The 22988-nt window shown below is 36.8% G+C and overlaps 1 protein-coding gene across 1 annotated transcript in view; it reads left to right on the plus strand.

Moving 5' to 3' along the window:
• Positions 1-4488: 4488 nt before the first annotated feature.
• The window catches only part of MEP1A (meprin A subunit alpha), a 43850-nt gene continuing 25350 nt past the window's right edge, over positions 4489-22988 (plus strand). The window contains exons 1-6 of the mRNA XM_025382560.1: positions 4489-4593; positions 4680-4704; positions 4795-4845; positions 9360-9400; positions 9861-9936; positions 20219-20336. Of these exons, the coding sequence (XP_025238345.1) occupies positions 4525-4593; positions 4680-4704; positions 4795-4845; positions 9360-9400; positions 9861-9936; positions 20219-20336 (380 nt within the window). The 5' untranslated portion in view covers positions 4489-4524. The remainder of the gene's footprint in view (positions 4594-4679; positions 4705-4794; positions 4846-9359; positions 9401-9860; positions 9937-20218; positions 20337-22988) is intronic.

Below are 22988 nucleotides of genomic sequence, written 5' to 3' on the forward strand. Positions count from 1 at the left end.
AAACTGAAGGTTCTATGATCTTTTGATTTTCTTATAAAAAGAGAATCACAGGAAAGCTACTCAATAACCACAGTGAGAGTGGAAGCATCTGACTGATGCAAATTCCACAGTGTCCTGTTCATCAAAGTGTGTTCCACAGACTACCTGCATCAGAGTCACAAGGGTGCTTATTAAAAATGCAGATCCCTGGAGCTCACCATTTGACATGTGTCAGGATTTCCAAATTCCAAGCCAAGAAGTTTGTACTTCAACAAGCCATCCAGAGGATTTTGAAGGAATCTATAGCTTGGGCACTGTTTCCCTCGGGGTTCAGTCTTCTTAGTAAACTATTGGAGGTGGAACCACGTGAAATCAGGGATCTGCATGCTACAGCATGATGGTAGAGGCCTCACTCCTGGGTTGTCAAGGGCCAGTCACAGGTGTACAGAACTGCCTCTCAGGTGGAATTTAGGAAGATTGTTCAGGATCTGCATGACCTTGAGAAGGTTTCTTAATTTTTCTTCATCTCAGTTTCTTAATATGTAAAATGGAGATAATAATAGTGCCTTCTTCGTAGGATTGTTGTGAGGATTGAACTGGTAATTACCCTTAGATACTTGGAAAACTGCCTGGCCCACAGTAAGTACTATGTACGTGTTGGTTGCTGCTACTGCTTCTTTTATAATTATTATCACCATCTCAATTTCCACCATCTTGAAGGTTATTCTTTAAAACCCAGAGGTCAGCAAACTATGACCCTTTGCTTTGTTTTTGTGAATGAAGTTTTATGGGAACACAGCCATATTCACACCTTTACATTATTGTCCACAGCTACTTTGTGCTACATACAACAGGAGAGTTACATAGCTACAACAGGGCTCATATGGCCCACAATGCTTGACATATATTCTTTTTGCCCTTTACAGACAAATTTGCCGACTCTTGCTCTATACACCTTTGGGCCCCTGTTAATATGTTGATTGCCCTGGGAAGAACAACAAGGACTGTTGTGTTTCAGGTTAGCAGACAGCTGGTTGAAGGCAGAACTCTGCGAGTGAAGCAGAAGGAATTGGCATCCTGCAATAGAGTAGCAAGAGGGCAGAGAACATCCTTGAGAAAGGGTTGGGGTGAGAGGACTTTGCAAGTCTCTTAGCCCAACTCCTGACCTGAACTTTTATGAAGCTGGAGAGTGTGTGGAAATAGCTGGGGGAGGGTTTTTCCATTTTCTACCTGTTAATGACTTTCTTCCTCCAAGCTTCAGACCACTTTCTCAACTGGTCAGTTTATGAAATGCCCTGCCTGAGATCAAAGCAAGTCACCCCATCCAATACCTTCAGAGAAAATTCTATTTACTGTTTTTCAGTTAAAATGATAACTTATTACCTACTATGTTTCCAAACACTGGGGCAGATACAGGAAATAAAGCATGGACCTTGACCTCAGAGTGCATAATCTTCTTTAAACTGAAAAGCCATAAACCCTTCAAATGAAGGACTTAAGGCCCCAGCCTTACTCATCTGATACCCTGACACAATGAAGAAGTGACTAGGATTGCAAATAGCTGGTAACTAATTAACACCTGCCATTAAGATTGTGACCATAAAATAATTGGGGGCAGGTTGTGTCTGCTGAAGACCTATGTTCTCACCACTGGAGATTCCACTGAGCAAGGAGTGGACTGAGCTGTTTTTATTACCCATGTTTTGCTAGGAGGCAGTTGCTAACTAGTAGGTAGAAAGAGCAGTTTATTGAGTGCTTTCTATGTTTCTAGTAGCTGTGGTTTACATATGTTATCTCATTGAACTTTTACATTGGCACCATGAAGTAGGCACCACTATCCATTCTACACATAGAAAGTAGATGCTAAAATTGCCATAGCTAGTCAATGGTAGAGGTGGAATTCCTGCCTATCTGATCCCAAAGCCATTGTTGTAGTATATCATTCAGATAAGTTTAAGAAGGCAGGGAAAGATAAAAACACATCTGGCTGGAAGCAAGAGAAGGTGGAGAGAATTAAGCAGCTTCACTATTGCCTGTTTGAAATCCTAATACCTGAGATTTAGTAGAGAGGTGTACCAAAGCAACAGCACTGCCTGTTTCTTTAGAAAATAACAAACTCCTACTTCCTGGCTTCCAAGATTAACAAATATTCAATTTTACCATAATTGCTTCAGAATTTGAGAAAAATTAAACAACACATTTAAGAAACAAAAGTCCCATGTTTTCCACCCTGATACTTAAAGCCAATTATTCTTATGATGTTGCCCAATTTTAAAATTTGATTATTGCCCAATTTTTAAATGGTATGGATTGTAGTTGCTCACTTAAGTCATTGCAGCTGTTGAGCAAATTTGGTTTTTTGTTTTGTTTTGTTTTGTTTTATTTCATTTAAAAAGGTAATATTAGTGGCTTGTAGTGGTTAGAGACAGTGGAAGATGGCCTTTTATCAGCTCACCATCAGTGGCTTAGGTAAAACAAAAATCAGCCATAGACCTCTTCTGCCCATCAGAAGCAGGCCCCCAGTTGACATGCCTCCTATTTTACAGCTCAAGAAGCTCTACTGTTAACCTTCTAAAAGTCTTTTGTGACAGGAAATGCTTTTTTGATAGCAGGACTAGCCCACCTGCCCAGTAGTAAGTCTGAGGTAGAGGGATGCAGGCTCTAGACCTTGAAGATTGCTCTAATACCAAAGATTCTTACACCTGGTGCAGGCAAGAATAGGTGGGTGTGTGCATATATTTAGTATTGTGCTGGGGCAGATGGAGCCCACTGTGTACATCTCTTGCCAACGCTGCATTCAGTGACATGATGTTGGTAGCTTGAAATTGACCATGGAAATCAACAAACACTACAAATAAAGGCCTGGTTTTGTTTGTTTGCTTGTTTGTTTTTACTTTTTTTAAAAGAGCCAATTGTTAATTTACCTGTGCATGACTGAATATATTCCATAATTTATCTTTTCTTTCAGTATAAACACATTTTCCCCATTCTTTACTATAACACAAAAAACCTTCAGTGAATATATTCTGTGGAATTTTGTGCACATATGTGTGAGTTCCTTTAGCATATAGACCTAGGAGTGGTGTTTCTATCCTATGAACTGTGCACATTTCAACTTCATTAGATAGCATCAAATTGATGTCCTACTAGATTTCCTATTTTCTTACCTTCTTGTTGACACTTGATATTGTCAGTCTTCTTAATTTATGCCAATCTTAGCTTGAGGTGAGTATTTTACTGCTATTTGAATTTATATATTTTCTGAATACTTATTAGGCTAAAAACCTTTTTACATGTATATCGGCCATCTGGGTTTTTTGTGAATTAGCTACTCATATTGTTTGTTCATTATTTCCTTAGATAATCTCTTTTTCTTGTTATTGATTTGTAGAAATTCTTTACATATCCTGAATACTTATTCTTATTCAATTATATGCACTATACATATCATCTCTCATCTGTGGCTTATCTTTTAATCATGTTATGTTTTTGTCATGAAGAAGTTTAAATTTTGATATAGTCAAATGTATTATTCTTTTCCCCTATAATTTCTATGTTTTTTTTCATGTTCAAGCAATCTTTCTTGAACTCAAGGTTAAAAATATGTTCCTACATTTTCTTTTTCAAAGTTTATATTTTCATATTTACATTTTTAATCTATCTAGAATTTGTTTTTGTGAATGGTGTCAGATGAACATTTAATGTTTTTCCTCATATGGAAATGCAATTATTCCAATATTATTATGAAAGAGACCAGGATTTCCCTCTTGACTGTTTGGTTCCTCTCATACACAAAAGCCCCACATGTGTTTGCATCTATTTGGATATTACCTATTCCAGGCTATAGATTCATTGTCTTTATTTTTGGAACTATTACACTCTAATTACTGTAATTTTACAAAAGTTATTGATATTCTTTTAGGGCGATTCTTTTCTCTTTATTCATCCTTTTCAGAATTTTCTTATATATTCCTCAAGGTTTACTCTTTCATGTGAATTGAACCATTTGTCAGCTTGACAAATTCCACTGAAAACCCTGTTAGATTTTTTACTAGAATGAAAATGAATTTATAGATTAATATTGAAATAATCTATTAATATTTCATATATATGTATATATAGAGAGAGAGTCAGATTTTTTTATGTCCTTCAATAATTGCTTTATAACATTTCCATAAAATTTGAATTTATATTTTATTTGAATTAAATACTTAATAATAAATTTTAAAATTATTTTTGTTTTCATTGTTAAGAGGATCTTCTGTTATATTATATGAATCGCTATTGCTGCCCTATAGGAATGTTATTACTTCTTATATGCTCATTTCAGTATTAATTTTTCAAACTTTTCCCCAGTCTCTGAAGCTTAAGCATTTAAGGTAAACTTAGTGTCTGTCCTCGAAAGAGTCAATGCTGTTATCTTTGACTACCTTTTTTAGCACTACGGTACATATGGAAGGGTCAAAGTTTCTAATACAACCGTCAGGGTAAAGTCTAAAAGGTATTTATGACAAGGTGTCTGCTAAAATCAGCTCACTCGCAGCAATGGCTTGGACTAGATCCACATGCATTCTCTCCTTTACCTTGTTTTTTGCCCACATAGCAGCTGTATCGGTAAGTAGAGTCCTGCTTTTTGGATATTTAGAAATATTAATTCTAGTATACGTTATCCATTTTCTGTATATTTATTTTTTTTTCAGATTAAGTATCTTCCTAAAGAAAATGGTAAGAATTAGTTCAAATGCACAGAGAGTGTTTTTGAACTTTTTTCGTTCAGCAAGGCTAATAATATTTTTTTTCCCTCACTTTTAACAGTACATGATGCAGACTTTGGTGAACAGAAGGATATTTCAGAAATCAATTTAGGTGAGGTCAATTTTTGCATACTAAAGTATTGAAATTACTTAAAACCCAGTGATGGGATTACTGAAAAGCACTTTCCTTCATAATACTGTATTGTGATTCTTTGGGGGAGAAATATTTATTGATGCTTTGTGAGAAATTGCATTTTCTGAAAGATAAAAATGTGGAAAAAGAAGACAATTAGACCAGACATTCTAGGAGAGCTAGGGAGTCCTCAATGGATCTAGATACATAACACGTTTCTCTTTATAAAAAAATTATTTTTCTAATTTGTATTTGGAAGAAAAGGAAAGCAAATAGATAATTATTCTGATAGTTAAAGAAAAATATAAGAATAAGCCTCTGGTTATATTTAGTGGGGAAACAAAACCCAACCCCTCCACTGGCCATGATATTTTTATTTGTCCAGTCTTGTTGTGGACTAAGTGCTGTTTTCATTTTTTGGGGGGAGGAGCAAGTGGCTTCTCATGGTTAGAGTGACCTGCTCAGGATCATAGGTAGCAGTGACGGGGCTCACTTCCAGATCTTGCAGCCCGTACCTTAATAGCTCAGTGCTATCTGAAGACTACAAAATGAAAACACCTATACCTATGGGTCAATTTTTCTGGCGTTCCCTCACTCACAGAGAAGCCAGTTAGTTGATATTTAATTGGAATAGCTGGAGAATGGCTGCATGGGCAGAGCAGAAATAGTTTAGGAAGGTAAATGGGTGAATGCATGAATGAGTCCCAAGACTTCAGAGCCAGGCACTAAAATATCTCTTTTTAGAGTCAGACATTGTGTAAACAGTTCAGAGAATCTGATGTTATTTTACAACAGGGCTGGGATTTGAATTTTTAGAGTTTTTCTAATCTCATCCTTATCTATCTAATAAAAATTAATTCTTTACCTCTTTGCCATTTTGTACTCTTCAGGCCTACCACCACCTCTGAACTTTGACCCCAGTGAAGAAATCTCATTACCATGTAATCTTTTTTTTAGGCCATTTCAACCAAACCACCAGGATTGATTGGGTTAGCCATATGGCCAGATTCTAACCCTGTAAATTGATGGTGAAAATCATATAGAGAAAATTGCCACCTTTCACCATCTTCTTTTTGCCTCGCAAGGCTGACTTAACATTTCTTATCCTCCGCCCGAAGACCTGCTCCTCTCAGTCCTTTTCATTTCAGTAAATGTAACTCACTCCTTCTAGATTTTAGGCTCAGAATCTTAGAGTTGCCCCTAACTCTTGTCTTTCTGTCATACCTTATGCAAAATCTGTCAGCAGATGCTATTAGATCTACTTGATCCTTCCTTCCTTCCTTCCTTCCTTCCTTCCTTCCTTCCTTCCTTCCTTCCTTCCTTCCTTCCTTCCTTCCTTCCTTCCTTCCTTCCTTCTTTCCTTCCTTCCTTCTCTTCTCTTCTTTCTTTCTTTTTTCCCAAGATATGGAGTCTTGCTCTGTTACCTAGGCTGGAGTGCATGGCACAATCTCAGCACACTGCAACCTCCACCTCCCGGGTTCAAGTGATTCTCCCGCCTCAGCCTCCCAAGCAGCTGGAATTACAGGTGTCCACCACCATGCAAGGCTAGTTTTTGTATTTTTAGTAGAGACAGGGTTTCTCCATGTTGGTCAGGCTGGTCTTGAACTCATGACCTTGTGATCTGCCCACCTCATCCTCCCAAAGTGCTGGAATTACAGGCATGAGCCACCGTGCCCGGCCTAGATCTACTTTCAAATCATACCACAGTTGAGACTTTTCAGCACTTTTACTGTCCCCACCTTGGTCAGCCACCTCATATCCGAACTGGTCCTTATAACTGTGCTTCCTTTCTGCCTTTGCTCCCTACAGACTATTCTGCACAACATAGAACTCTTCCTTTATTATCCTTCAGATCACGTCATTTCTCTGCTGCAACCTTCTAATGACTTCTCCTCCAACACAAAGTAAAGGCCTTAGAGCCTTGATTCCCAAAGTGTGTTCCACAGGCCAAAGTGACTTGTGTCACTCAAGAGCTTTCTCTTGGAAAGGCCGCATTTGAGGATTCACCCCAGACCTACCGAATTAGCATCTCCAATTTGACAGACCCAAGTGGTTTCTATGCACATTAGAGTATGAGTGGATCTGCTGAAACAGGATTTGTGACTACTCTTCCTCTTCCCATTTGAGCTCTCCAGCCACCCTGACTGCACAGCTACTCCTCTAAGGAAGTGATTTTCAATGTGTTGTCCCCCAGCCAGCAGCATCAATAAACTTCTTAGGAATGAACATTCTTAGGCCTCGCCCCAGACTTAATGAACCAGAAATCCAAGGGTGGGGGCTCATCAACCTGTGTTGACCAAGCCTTCCAGGGGACTCTGATGCTCAAGTTTAGGACCACTGCCCTAAGACATCAAGGCTTTCCTGCCACAGGACCTTTCTATCTGGTGTTGCCTTTACCTCCACCACACTTCCTTCATTCCCTTACTCGATCATATTTCTGCTACAATGCCACCTCCTCTGGGGGGCCCTCCCTGACCACTCTTTAATAAAATAGCTAACCTATCTCACCTCAGCACTCTTTCTCACCTTACCTTTCGTTTGTTTCTTTTTTATTGTACTTTTCACCATTTGTCATACCTTACAGTTATTTGTTTATTTGTATGTCTCCCTCTTCCCCCAATCAAGAGTGTCATTTCCTCAAGGACTTTGTTTTATTCTCTGCTATGTCCCAGCATCTAGAAAAATGCTTCAGACACATTAGGCATTTAATAAGTGCGCACCACATGAACAAATTGGGTAATGAATAGATTGAGGCTTGCTTTCACTGGATGTGCACTTCTTTGGGAAGTTCTCCCTGCCCGCCATGACCCCATCCATTCTGTCTGACCACTGGGGCCAAAGTCTGAGTGGGCTCGTTCACTTCACTCTGGAAGAGCTCCCTCGATTCCATTATAATCCAGGCCAGGTGTCAGGAAATACAGATTTTTGCTCAGGACAAACAAATAGTAGAACTATTCTCAATGAAAGAATAGATGGACCAGAACAAAGTCCCTTTATTTAAAAGATTATTCAAATCTGGGTCCTACTGACAGTGGTACAGTGATGTCATTACTGTTTGTGGTTGTTTAATTACACTGCTAGCATAGGAATAGGTCAGGGCTAAGAAGATTAAGCAATCTAGCAAATGTGTGCATGAGGAAGGGAGTGATGCAGGGATAGCCCTAGTTAGTCACTGGCCAGTGAAATCATGATGCCTGCTAATACCTAACACCTCCTTGGTGTCCTATGCATAAATGGAGCTGGTTCCTGAATGAACCATGGGCTTTGCCAAATGGGGCCTCTGTTGGCTCGTGAGACTGTGGTAATTAATCTCTGCTTTGGTTTCCCGGCCTGTAAATCAGGGCTGTCCTCAGAATGAAGTACAATCCAGTGATTCTGTCTGAAGTTGTTGCATTTTACAGAAAATGTTGCTTGTCACATGAGAGTTATGATAAGTGATGCTCTTTTAATGCTTGAGAAATTTTCCCACAAAGATCTTCCCTTTTAAGAATCTTGCTTACTGAAACAGGATGAGGCCAGGATTAAGCAATACTATCAGTGGGAGAATGTATTCTGCTAAGCACCTGAGAACAGATGTTTGGAGGTATGGTTTTGAATGAATCTGTCCACAATCCTCTGGTCTTCCTTATGACGTGGGCAGCACCTTGAGCTTGGTTTTGGAGGGTATCATCGTGTTTTCATGGGAAAGAGCAGAATACATTCATCTACCCTGGGACAAGAGGCAGAATGGTACGGGGGCAGAAAGAGCCCTGAATGGGAAGGCCGGAGTTTTGATGCTCACTTGGCCCCTGGATTACATAGTACATCACTTCATGTCGCTGGACTCTATTTTTTTCTCCATTTCTCTCAATATTTTTCTTTTCTTTTTTGAGATGGAGTCTGGCTCTGTCATCCAGGCTGGAGTGCAGTGACGCGATCATGGCTCACTGCAACCTCCACCTCCTGGGTTTGAGCAATTCTCCTGCCTTAGGGTCCTCAGTAGCTGGGACTACAGGTGTGCACCACCAAGCTCAGCTAATTTTTGTACTTTTAGTAGAGAAGGGGTTTCACCACATGGGCTAGGCTGGTCTCAAACTCCTGACTTCGGGTGATCCGCCCACCTCGGCCTCCCAAAGAGCTGGGATTACAGGCGTGAGCGACCACCCCCAGCCATTCTCTCAGTATTTTTCATCCTCCTTATCAGTGCTGCCTCAAATACCTTTTTTATAGTCAGTGATCAATAAATTCCCTTCTAACTTATCTCTTACTTTTAAGATTCTTAGACAAGATTTATTGTTTCAAAATTGAAAACAGAGGCTATGACAATATGTGATACTCATTGGCCATTCACATTTGCTCAACTGGAATTTTTGCATTGTTTCGAAAAGTTTTGCCACATAAAGACTAATATTCAAAGATTTATAATGGCAAAGATAAATTTTATTATGAAAGATGCCTTTTAATAATGTTCACTCAAATATTCTTTTTTTTAAAAAAAAAAATTCCATTTCCAGCTGCAGGCTTGGACCTCTTTCAAGGGGACATCCTCTTGCAGGTGAGTACCTGTCAAAGATGCAGTAAGTTCCTCAGGACAGACAGTACCATTGGGTGTCAGTCTCTGCTCTGTGGCCAGCCCTGGGATGGGCACTGTGAAGGAGATAACAGAAATCTCATCTATAATCTGTTCCAGTGAGGAGTTCCACTATAGCCGGTAAGGACAAAAACAGAGGGAAAATAAGTAAACAGCACAAAAGAGTCTAAAATAATTAGATGGCTTATCTATCCAATTTTCCTGGGATTGCAGGCCCCCTTTATTTTGTTCTTAATAATTTCTCTGATTTTTCCAAATTATCTCTCAAGGGACTTCTATTGCTTTCATAATCAGAAGAGAAATTGCCACTAAACCATTTGAGTTGTGTGATAGACTGTTTGCTGTGTGAGAGTTTATTGAAGGAGGAGGTCAAGGTGACCTTGAGGACTAGGCTTCCCACTCACCTTTACCTTTGTTTTCACAGAACTCCAGAAATGGCCTGAGAGACCCAAACACCAGGTGGAAGTTCCCCATTCCTTACATCTTGGCTGATAATTTGGGTAATATTAATTGCTCTTAATTAGGAGTTTTCGGTTTAACTCTCTCTCCCCTCTCAGCCTGCTCGTGGGCTTCATATTGGGAGTAACCACCAGGGTCTAAGAGGGTTTTCAAGTCCTGGTGAATCTTTATCTCATGGGGAGAAAGACATGACATTACATCAAAACCAGTGCTGCTTAACCAGTCTGAGATACACAGTATCCAAGAATAACTTTTAAAATGCAACACACATTAAACTATTAGTATAACCAGGTGCAACGTAAAAGAGCAAAAACCCAGTGAAATATAGTTTGCATCAGAGCAAGGCAAAGTTTGCACTTTGTTTAGGTGAATCTAAATGTAGTGTGAGGATCCTATTTTCAGCATATTGATTTCTTCTCTTTTTGTTACAAGAGAAACATGCCACACTTTAAGAAATAGAAAACTCCATATTTCACATGTTCACAATCCTTTTTTCTTGGTGTTATTAATGTCTACTCTTTTCTCTCTTGGGAAAAAGATCTGAATATGTTACATTTTACTCATTGTTAGAAATAATGACTAGTAGAATCACTTCTCTGCCTTTCAGCTAAGATTGTGTATAGAACCAACGGCCGGTAGAAATAAATATTAGAAGCCCCATGTAGGCACCCTCAAGCAGTTGACTGACAGCTGAGCAGCCATGATGACTCAATGCCTACAAGGCCCCACCTGCTTAGACAGATGGGCAAGATTAGAGTGAAGAGGGAAAGCCAGGACAAGGTTGCTTCATCTTGTTGGGCTGCTAGGCTGCTTATAGTCTCAGGAGATGTAGATTATGTTTCAGTATTTTCCATCCTCTTTATCAGTGCTGCCTCGAATCCCTTTTTATGGAGAACAGCTAGATATAAACAAATGTTGTTGTTCTCACTAACACTTGGAAAATTGAGTTATTTTCTCCAGTGTTTGCCTTGCAAATTCATGGAACACCAATACTTAATGGAACATGATTTAAGAAACACCAACTTTAAAAGGGGTTCTTTCCCATTACAGGTTCTTTTATCCTGGTTGTCACATCTCCACCACCCTATTATGTGCCAGGCACTGTGCCTTCATCTAATATTTTATGTAACCTTCACCATTGCCTCTGTGAGGTGTAAGGCAGTGCTTCTCAGACTGTAATGTGCATAGGATTCGTATGAGGAGCTTGCTAACCTACAGAGTAGGTCAGGGTTGGTGCGTGAGATGTTGCATGTCCAGTGGTCCTCCAGTGATGCTGATGCTATTGGTCCCCACGCAGACCACAGCTTAAGTGATATGGTCTCTCTAGCTGCAAGGTAGGTAAGAAATTATATTTGAGAGTGATTTGAGACAAGTGACCTGACATAAGATAAAGGCAGTAAGGATACAGCAGTATTTCTCAAGCAACACCATGTGAAGGTCACCTTTAGTGTTAAAGTTCAGATGCCCAGACCCAGACTACTGTGAAAGCAAACTTTCTAACTAGAGTTCAATATTTGCATAGAATTGTTTTATTCAAGTTAAATTTACATAGAGTGAAATACACAAATCAGTATATAAGGCTTTTGACAAACACATATGCCTATATAATGCACACTTCCCTCATTCCATGAAGTTCTTTTCTAGGCAGTTCCCATCCCCACTCCCTAACAGACAACCGCCATTCTGATTTTTCCCCGTGGATTAGGTTTTCCTGATTTACAGCTGATTTACAGATAAATGAGCTCATATACCATAGCATTTATTTTATAAATACTGTGTGTCTGGTTTCTTTGATTTATGTTTTTTAAGTTCTTCCATATTGGTGTGGATCAACAGTTAAATCTTTTTTCTTAGCTACTCTGTAATATTTCTTTACATTAATATACTGTAAATTATTGTCCATTTTTCTGTTGGGGCTAGTATGAAGAAAACTGTTGTGATAATTCTTGTACAAGTTTATGTGAATACATTTTTTATTTATCTTTGATAAATGCCTAGGAATATAATTGCTTGGTCACATGGATAACTGTGTAAGAAAACACCAAACTGTTTTCCAAAGTGGCTGTGCCATTGTATACTCCTCCTGAAAATATATGAGTGTTTTGTTTGCTCCACATCCTCACTAACGTTGATAGCATTAATCTTTGTAATTATAGCCATTTTAGTAGTTGTAAAATGGTACCTCCCTATGATTTTAATTTGCATTTCCCTAGTGATTAGTGATATTTAGCACATTTCAGTATGCTACTGGCTATTTTTGTGTCTTCTTTTACTAAGGTCTGTCCAACTCCTTCATGAGTTTTAAAAATTATATTGTTTGTCTTTTTATTATTTGTAGGATTTTATATGTTATGGCTAAAGCCCTTTGTCAGATAGATGTATTATAAATATTTTCTGTTAGTCTTTTACTTACCTATTTGTTTTTGTTTTTCAAGCAGTGAATTTTGAAATGCAAAAGCTTTAAATGCCGATAAAGTGTGGTTTATAAATTTTTTAACTTATGGTTTGCGTTTTTACATTCTAAGAAATCTGTGCTTAAACCAAGTTGCAAACATACATTCCAATACTTTTTGAAGTTGTGTGGTTTCAATTTTTGTCTATAATTGATTGCAAACTAATTTTGTGTACAACAGGATGAAGAGATTGAGATTGATTGGTATTTATTAGCCCAGTTGTTCCAGCAACATTTGCTATAAAACTGTGCTTTCCTCATTGAGTACTCTTTGCAAGAGCCTTGTTTGCCAAGTTTGCCAAGACTCCTTATCTCTTGATCTGGTATCTCTATTTTCTTCTCTTATTCTGCTTCTCTATCATCATGTCAAAAATCGCTATGTTGATTGCTCTAGCTTTATAGTTAACCTTGAATTGAGTGCTCCAGCTTTGCTCTCCAATTTCAAGACAGTTTAGCCTACTCCAGATCTTTTGCATTTTCATGTATATTTTATAATCAGTTTCTCTAAAAAGCCTGCTGGGATTTTGATAGGAATGTGTTGATTCTGTACATAAATTTGTAGAAAACTAATATCTTAAAAATATTGAGTCCTATAATACATAAACATGGTACATCTATCCATTTATTTCAGTCGTCTTTAATTTCTCTAATCCACGTTTTATAAATTTCAGTGTAGAGATCTTGTGTGTCTTAGGTAAATTCATTTCTAAGCATTTTATATTTTTGATGCTATTAAAATGAAATTAAAAAAAATTTTACCACTTAATGTTTTCTGTTAATACATAAAAATACAATGGAGTTTTATATATTGATTTTTGTATCCTGTTATCTTGCTAAATTTACTCATTAATCGTTGATTTGTAGATTTTTTTTAGGACTTTTAATAAAAATTCTTCTTGCCTATCAGTATAGACAGTGTTACTGGTTCCTTTCCAATTTTTACACCATGTATTGCTTTTTCTTGTCTTATTGTTCTGGCTAGGACCTTCATTACCATGTTGAATAGAAGTGGTAAGAGTGGACATCTTTGCCTCATTGGCTTGTTTTAGTGGTAGTATTCAATACTTCATTCATGTGGGACATGAAAGTTTTCCACAGATGCCCTTTGTCAGATGGCATATTTTCATCATGAATAGCTGTTACAGTGTATCAAATGTTTTTCCTGCGACAATTTAGATAACTATACTTTTTATTCCTTATCGTGTAATATGGTAAATAACATCAAATTTGAATGCTAAACCAACTTTGCATTTCTCAGATGAGCTCTACTTGGTTATGATGTATTACCCTTTTCGTATTTTGCTGGATCCCATTTGGTAATATTTTGTTACAGATTTTTGTGTTTATATTCATAAAAAGTATAGGTTTCTAATTTACTTTTTTGTAATATCTTTATTAGGCTTTAGTAATAAAGCTATATAGATCTCAAAACCATCTTGAAAATGTTTCCTCTTCTTTTATCTTTTGAATAAGTTTGTGTATGATTAAAATTTTTTCTTTCTTAAATGTTGGTAAAATTCACCAATAAAATAACCAAGTAATGGAATTTTCTTTGTGGGATAGTATTTTTATAATTAATTCAATTTATTTAATAATTATACAATTATTCTTATTTTCTATTATGCTGCTTTTATTAAATTATGTTTTTCAGTAATAAAAAATTAAGGTTATCTTAGTAGATGCAGAAAAAGCATTTGACAAAATTTAACAACTATTTCAACTAAGTTGTCAAAATGTTGGCATAATATCTCATTATCTTTATAATGTCTGTAGAATCTTTAGTAATATTCCTATTTCATTCTTGATGTCGGCAATTTGTGTTTTTCCTCTTTTTCTCTTGACAAGTCCTGCTAGGGACTTACTGATTTTATTAATATTTTTATAGAATCAACTTTTGATTTGTTAATTTTCTCTTGCTTCTCTGCTTTCTATTTAGTTGCTTTCTGTTATCTTTATTATTTCCTTTCTCCTACTTATTTCAGGTTTAATTTGCTCTTTTTCTATGTTCTTAAGATGAAAATTCATATCACTTATTTTAAATCTTCATTTTTTCTGATGTAATATATTCTACAACATGGCTACTAACGCTATAAATTTTATTTGAAGCACTGCTTTACTGCTTTCTTCAAATTTTGATATGGTGTATGCTTATTAAAGTTTAGTGTATTAATGGATACTTCATAATTTATCTTGTGAATATTTTCATTCATGGATGGGGTAAAAGTGTGTTTAAATTTTTAAAAATATTGTCCTTAGCCTTACTACTATGCAAGCATTTTACAGTGTTATAATTCCATTTATACCCCTGCCCTTTATTGTTTAGTATTTTCCATCTTATGCTTCATGAGTCTCACACTATAGTGTTAGGATTTTTTATTTAAACAGTTGTCTTTTAAAGTAATTAATGAAAAACAAGACAGTCTTTATATTTACTTTTATATTTGCAATTTCTGGTGCTCTTCATTGCTCCTGTAAATTTGAGTTCTTATCTAGTATCATTTCTCTTCAGTTTGAAGAACTTCCTTTAGCATCTCTTATAAAGCAGATCTGTTGATGACAAATTCTGGTTTCTCTTTTACCTGAAAATGATCTTTATTTTGCCTCCATTTTGAGAATATTTTAACTGGAAATAGAATTTGAGTTTAGAGTAGCGTTAAAATTATTATTTTAACATTTTTAAATTTTAATGCATTGTCTTTTTGTTTTCCAACATTTGATTATAAAAACTTCTAAATAATCAAAAAGTTAAAAGCATTGTGCAGCGAACACTCACATACACACAACGTAGATTATAATTAACAGTTTTATTTGCTTTATCTCATCTATCCATCCTAATATCACTCTACGAATCCACTGTATTTTTGATGCATTTCAAAGTTGCTTTCAGACGCTAGTAGACTTTACCCCAGTCACTTCAGTATGCATGTAACTAACTACGGTTCAATATTTGTGTATAGTTCCCTTTACCATAAAATATATATAGGGTAAAATGTATGGGCCTTAGATGTACATTTCAGTGAGTTCTTAAAGATTTATGCACCTATGTAATCCACATTCCTATCAAGAGATAGACTATGTTTATAATATATATACCTCTGAAACCTAACTTCCTATGAAGAGATGAAACACTTTTATCTTTCCAGAAAGTTTTTTTATGGCCCTTTCCAGTTATTCTCACTTTTCCAGAAAAAAAAAAAAAGCCACTGTTCTATTTTTTCTTTTTTCTTCATAGGTGAATTTAACCTCTTCTAGAATTTCATATAAATGGAATCATATGTTATATACTCTTGATTAAGGCTCCTTTTTATTCAGTAAAGTGTTATTGGGATGCATCAATGTTGCTGTGTTTACCAGTAATTTATTCTTTTTTTGTTACTGAGTGTCATTTCATTGAATTGAGTATGTCACAGCCTGTTTTACCATTCTCTTGGATTGAATCTATGTTTAGGCTATTATGAATAAAGCTATTATGAACAGTCTTGCACATATTCTTTTTTAAAATGTATTTTCATATCTCTGGTGCAAATACTTTAAGAATAAAATTACTGGGTTATAGTATAGGTGTAGGTTTAGTGTTAGACCTCTTTCAATGTGCTGGTACCATTTTACACAACCACAAACAATGTATGCGAGTTTCATTTACACCATGTCTTTGCTAACATCTGGTGTTGTCAGTTTTTTAAATTTTAGCCATTCTTTTGGGCATGTAGTGCTATCTTATTAATTTATTGATTTTTATTTCCCTGATGACTAGTAATGTTGATCTCCTTTAAAGTTAGTTATTGGTCATTTGTATATCTTCCCTCGTAAAATATCTTCTCTGTTAACCCATTTAAAAAATTGGGTTATTTGTTATTTAGTATTGAGTTGTAAGTGTTCTTTATATATTTTGGATATGTCTTTTGTCAGATATATATTTGGTAAATATTTGGCTCCAGATACACTGTTTCTTGTCTCCAGTGTCTGATAAGAAATAATCCATCTTTCATATTGTTGTTCTCCTGTATGGAATGTCTTTTTTCTCTAGTTCCTTTCATATGTCCTCTTTATTTTTGTTCTTATAACAGTTTGATTATGATATGCTTATGTTGATTTTCTTTTTATTCATCTTGCTTGGGCTCACCAAGTTTCTTATATATTTTAGGTGATTTTTAAATAACCAAATCTGAAAAATATTAGGCCTTTATTTGCTCAGATATTTTTCTGTGCGTCGCCTATTCATCAGGGACTCTAACTGCACATATCTTAGACTGGGTAGTATTTTTTGCATTGGTCACTAAAGCTCTATTCATTTTTCTGAACGTTTTTCTCTCTGTCTCCTTTATCATCGCCAGTCAACTTTTAAAATTATCCAGTGAATTTTTTATTTTGGATATAATACTGATAGAATTTTCACTGGGCTCTTTTATATAATTCCCATTTGTCTGCTGAGATTATTTGCGTGTTCATCTTTTTTTTCCATTAAATTCTTTAACAAGTATATAATAGAGATTTAAAGTGTTTATCTGCTAATTCTAACATTTTAGTCATCTTGGAGTCTGTTTCTCTAATTACTGCTTTTAATATTATCTATGGATAACAGTTTCCTGTTTCTTCACAGGTCTCATAGTTTTTGATTATATATTAGGCATTATATTACATTGTAGTGATTATGCATATTCTCATTCTTCTCTGATTTGTGTTAATTTTTGTTAGAGCAGTTAAATTACTGCATGATCATCTGGAATTTGTGGAGGCTTTGTGTGGTTTTGTCCTTCGTTCAAGGCAAATCTCTTAGTGCTGGAACATAGTCTTTACTGTTAAGTCACGGTCCTTCTGGGGTTTCAATGGAATGCCCGAGTTTCCCCAGCCCCTGAAACTTTGCATGACTCAAACTCCAGATTGTCCCTCCACTGCAGTGGGCAGCAACTGATGTATCTGTTCAGGTTGCTCAGTCTTCCAATGGCTACTTCCCACTAAGGGCCTTGGAGCCTTCTCCCATTTATGCTAAGTTCATGAGTTAGACAAGGATTGAAGGGGCACTTATCCACAAACTTTGGGATGAATCTCCTCCTTGTCAACCATGACTTTCCTTTCCAGGACTTCCTCCCTTGATTTTCAGACACTCAGGTTAAAACTCAGCCCCAAACCTGTCCCTGTGGTATGTTAAGAAAATACAACTGTAGATTTATGCCTGAGTTCTCTCTTTCTCACACTGAAGAAATTAGGGCGTGCCCTCATGCAAAAAGCTGTATAAATGTGAATCTTACCCAGTGAAATTTTCCGTTTTTTAAGAAAAAAGTCCTCCATTTTCCACCTGTTTTAGCTATTTTCCAGCATATTTAAAGAGTTTATTTTCTCATTTTTTCAAATTTACAACTGTTATCTGTGGGAGGATTAATTAGATTCAAGCTCCTTGACCGTTATGAGCACCAGAGATTCTCTCAAAGGATTCCTAAACTGAATCTAGGTAGCCTTCTTATGCTTGTCTTCTAATACACACAGCCATTGGTATCTGAAGTTAACTCTCCTCAAAAGAAAAATACCTAGAGTAAATAAAGTTAACTCTTCTTATATTATTTGATCCAGGGTTAGAGGAATGCTAGTGGTTTTCTTTTTTTTTTTTTTTTTTTTGAGACGGAGTCTCGCCCTGTCGCCCAGGTTAGAGTGTAGTGGCCGGATCTCAGCTCACTGCAAGCTCCGCCTCCCGGGTTTACGCCATTCTCCTGCCTCAGCCTCCCGAGTAGCTGGGACTACAGGCGCCCGCCACCTCGCCCGGCTAGTTTTTTGTATTTTTTAGTAGAGACGGGGTTTCACCGCGTTAGCCAGGATGGTCTCGATCTCCTGACCTCGTGATCCGCCCGTCTCAGCCTCCCAAAGTGCTGGGATTACAGGCGTGAGCCACCGCGCCCGGCCTGCTAGTGGTTTTCAAAACTAACTTGTTGTTTGACACAGAACTATATACAACTTACTATGCCAGGGCAGTCGGCTAGGAAGAAGAGTTACAATGAGACAAAAAGTATACCCCATTCTCTCAAGGAGCTAACAGTGTCTTAAGTGTAGCAAAACACCTACATAAAGGTGACTCATGAAAATCAAGTTTTGGCCACCTGTAATCTCAGCACTCTGGGAGGCCGAGGCAGGAAGATCACTTGAGCCCAGGAGTTCAAGACCAACCTGAGCAACTGAGACCCACATCTCCAAAAAAGAGAGAAGAAAGAGAGAGAGAGAGAAAGAAAGAAAGAAAGAGAAAGAAAGGAAGGAGAGAGGGAGGGAGGAAGGAGGGAAGGGAGGGAGGGAGGAAGGAAGGAAGGAGAGGAGGGGAGGAAGGAAGGAAGACCAAATGTGGCTCCTGCATTCAGAGGAGGGGCACTCAGGGTTGCCTTCATGGAGAAGAGGAAGACTTCAAATGGGCTCTATTTCCATTTATCCCAATGATGTTGAGGCAATTTTTACAAAATTATTACAGAGTTGCTTAGTTCCCTCTTTACAACTTATTCAGGTGTGCAGAAGGAAGAAGAGGTATGATTTAAAAATTAACCACTCTCAGAAATCCCACCATTTGGATTTAGGATAAAAAAGTCACATAGCCTTCTAGGAAGTTTGACTTCAGTAAAATCACTTTTTTTCTTACATTGTTGTGACACCACAGCTATCTTAGGTATATCTCTTCATATTACAGATGTAACTAAATAAGAATAGGCAAAAGTGCATGAAAATCTCCCAGCAGATGGATGCGTGCTCTTGTTGTTATCTGTGTTGTTTCTACAATTAGTTTATTGACTATTCCCATGACTATTTCTTTAATGATCTTGATATGATATTATGACATCCAGACTGTGGAAGCTCCAACTTGATAGTTTATCAAATGAAATAAAAGCCAGAAAAATAAGATGTAATTTCCTGGGCAATAATTATAAACTATTTGAGAGAAAGCACTAAATCAAATGTGTAAGAAATATAATTTAATTTTATTTAGCTTGGCTTAATTTTTAACTTAGATTCTAGCCTTCAGTAAGTTGATGGGAGGGGAAAAATACACACAAAGTAAAACATAATCTCAGTTCCTCTGGAGTATCTTTCTTCTCTACCCCATCTTTGTCTTACAGTGCCAAAGTGCATGCCTGCTATGTGAAATGAAAGACATTTGATCTTTGGTCATTGGTCCCCACAGGTTACCAGTCACCATCTATTTTTCCTGCCCCTTCAAGTCCACTAGGCTTCTGCTGCTTGGTTACTGAGCTTGGGTTACAGAAATCTTTTCTAAGACTGTGTGCAGTACTAGCTGTCTAGTCTTGCCATCTCCCAGGCATCTTGCTGGGAAGCAGGGTAAAATACCATATGTGCTTCTTATGCTCTCAGAACCCACAAACCTCTCTAAACTCTGCTTTCCTCCTCCAGAAAGAGAGAACGTCTTTTTAGATTACAGTAAGGAACACTATCTTACTGCCTTTCTCTAAGGTACTTTATCTATGTCGACTAAAGCCAGAGCTACTCACAAGTCACTTTTGTTTTCTGCTCTGCCATGTGACCCTCCTGAGGCAATGCACTCTAAATCTCTGCTTCAGTGGGGGAAAGGGAAAGCGAGAAAGTGTTGAAGTTATTTTATTATTTTATTTAGCCATATACACATGTGAATATTCTTATTTTGTAGACATATTTGCATTGTGCATTCAAGGTATGCATTTAATGTTTATGTCCACAACTAATTTTGCACATGTCCATAACCAATTTTGCAGTTTTAGTTACCAGGAAATCTATTTATTAACAAAAAATCTATCATGCACCTCTGTGGATTTCATGTGGTAGCATGGTTTTCTCTAAACTATAAGTTATAGATATTATCCAAGGTTTAAACTAACGCTTATTGATATTTTTACTGATGTCTGCAGGGCTGAATGCTAAAGGAGCCATTCTGTATGCCTTTGAGATGTTCCGCCTCAAGTCCTGTGTGGATTTCAAGCCCTATGAAGGAGAGAGCTCATATATCATATTTCAACAGTTTAACGGGTTGGTATGAAATTTTACAGAGTGAAAATCATGCACACTTTGGTTTATAAAAAGGACACATCTCTTTCAAATGTGAAAAGAGGAAATTGGAAAGAAACTAAAAGGAAAATCAAATTGTTCACTGTGAATTTTTAAATTATATAACATTTTTAGCATACTCTCTACAGAATGAATTATTTGGATATGTCTTGGCTTCAGGGAAAACTATTTCAATACTATTTTTAGGTTTAGGTCATGTTTTAAATTAGAGTACTTTTTAAAAAGTCAGCTTTATTGAAGTATAAACTTGACCCTTTAAAGAGTACTGTTCTAAGTTGTAGTACTCTGCTGCTAGACTTTGAAAAGTTGTGGATATAAATTTGCTCTTCATAGTTATTTATTTCTAAGAAGAACTAAATGATGTATCAAGGAAGAAGCCATTTTTCTTCAATGGTGTTTATGTCAACCAATAGATTGGGAAGCAAAGCTGCCATCTGTTGTGACGCTGTATGTTTGTGTCTTCAGCTCCATTTGGGGGTATTTCCTCACTCCCTCACACTGCAGTTTCCATTGCTGCCTCCAGGCTTTGCCTGCAGTGGTTGTCTGGTCCTGGCCATGTGTGATTTATTTATTTATTTTTGGTGACATGACTATGTTCTTTAGCGGTGATTTCTGAGATTTGGTGCACCCGTCACCCAAGAACTGTACCCAAAGTGTAGTCTTTTATCCCTCACCACACCCCATCCTTTCCCCTGAGTCCCCAAAGTCCATGTACCATTCTTTTGCCTTTGCATCCTTATAACTTAGCTCCCACATATGAGTGAGAACATACAATATTTGTTTTTTCCATTCCTGAGTTACTTCACTTAGAATAATGGTCTCCAACTCCATCCATATATACACACACACACACACACACACACACACACACACACACATGTACATATATGATGGGCATTTGGGCTGGTTCCATATTTTTTCAGTTGCAAATTGGGCTGCTATGAACATTTGTGTGCAAGCATCTTTTTCGTATAATGACTTCTTTTTCTCTGGGTGGATAGATACCTAGTAGTGGGGTTGCTGGATCGAATAATAGATCTACTTTTAGTTCTTTTAGGAACCTCCACACTGTTTTCCATCGTCATTGTACTAGTTCACATTCCCATCCACAGTGTAAAAGTGTTCCCTTTTCATGCATCCACACTAGTGTATATTATTTTTTTATTTTTTAATTATGGCCATTCTTATAGGAGTGAGGTGGTATCACACTGTAGTTTTTATTTGTATTTCCCTGATAATTAGTAATGTTGAACATTTTTTCATGTGTCTGTTGCCCTTTTGTATATTTTCTTTTGATAATTGTCTATTCATGTTCTTAGCCCACTTTTTGATGGGATTGTTTGTTTGTATTTTTCTTGCTAATTTGTTTGGGTTCTTTATAGATTCTAGATATTAGTCCTTTGTTGGACATATACATTGTGAAGATTTTTCTCCCACTCTGTGGGTTGTCTGTTAACTCTGCTGATTATTCCTTTTGCCAAGCAGAAACTTTTGAGTTTAATTAAGTCCCATTTATTTATCTTTGTTTTTGTTGCATTTGCTTTTAGCTTCTTAGTTATGAAATCTTTGCCTAAGCCAGTGTCTAGAAGTGTTTTTCTGATTTTACCTTCTAGAATCTTTATGGGTTCAGGTCTTAGATTTAAGTCTTTGATCCATCTTGAGTTGATTTCTATGTAGGGTGAGAGAAGAGTTTCATTCTTCCACGTGTGGCTTGCCAATTATCCCAGCACCGTTTGTTGAATAGGATGTCGTTCCCCCACTTTATGTTTTTGTTTGCTTTGTTGAAGATCAGTTGGCTGTAAGTATTTGAGTTTATTTCTGTGTTCTCTATTCTGTTCCATTGGTCTATGTGTCTATTTTTATACCAGTACTTTCCTGTTTTAATGACTATGGCCTTATAGTATAGTTTGAAGTTGGGTAATGTGATGACTCCAGATTTGTTCTTTTTGCTTAGTCTTGTGTTGGTTATGTGGGTTCTTTTTTGGTTCCATATGAATTTTAGGACTGTTTTTCTAGATCTGTGAAGAATGATGGTATTTTGAAGGGAATTGTATTGAATTTGTACATTGCTTTTGGCAATTTTCACAATATTGATTCTACTCATCCATGAGCATGGGATAGCTTTCCATTCATTTGTGTCATCTATGATTTATTTCAGCAGTGTTTTGTAGTTTTCCTTGTAGAGGTCTTTCAGTCTTTGGTTAAGTATATTCCTAAGTGTTTTATTTTATGTTTTGCAGCTGTTGTGAAAGGGGTTGAGTTCTTGATTTGATTCTCAGCTTGGTCACTGTCGGTATTTAGCAGAGCTACTGATTTGTGTAAATTAATTTTGTATCCTGAAATTTTACTGAATTTGTTTCGCAGTTCTAGGAGCTTTTTGGATGAGACTTTAGGGTTTTTTAGGTATATATAGTCGTATCATCAGCAAACAGTGCTAATTTGACTTCCTGTTTACTGATTTGGATGCCCTTTATTTCTTTCTCTTGTCTGATTGCTTTGGCAGTAGTATGTTGAATAGAAGTAGTGACAGAAGGCATCTTTGTCTTGTTCCAGTTCTCAGGGGAAATGCTTTCAATTTTTTGTCATTCACTATAAAGTTGACTGTGGGTTTGT

The sequence above is a fragment of the Theropithecus gelada genome, chromosome 4 (genome assembly GCF_003255815.1).
Source record: "Theropithecus gelada isolate Dixy chromosome 4, Tgel_1.0, whole genome shotgun sequence".
Classification (NCBI taxonomy): domain Eukaryota; kingdom Metazoa; phylum Chordata; class Mammalia; order Primates; family Cercopithecidae; genus Theropithecus; species Theropithecus gelada.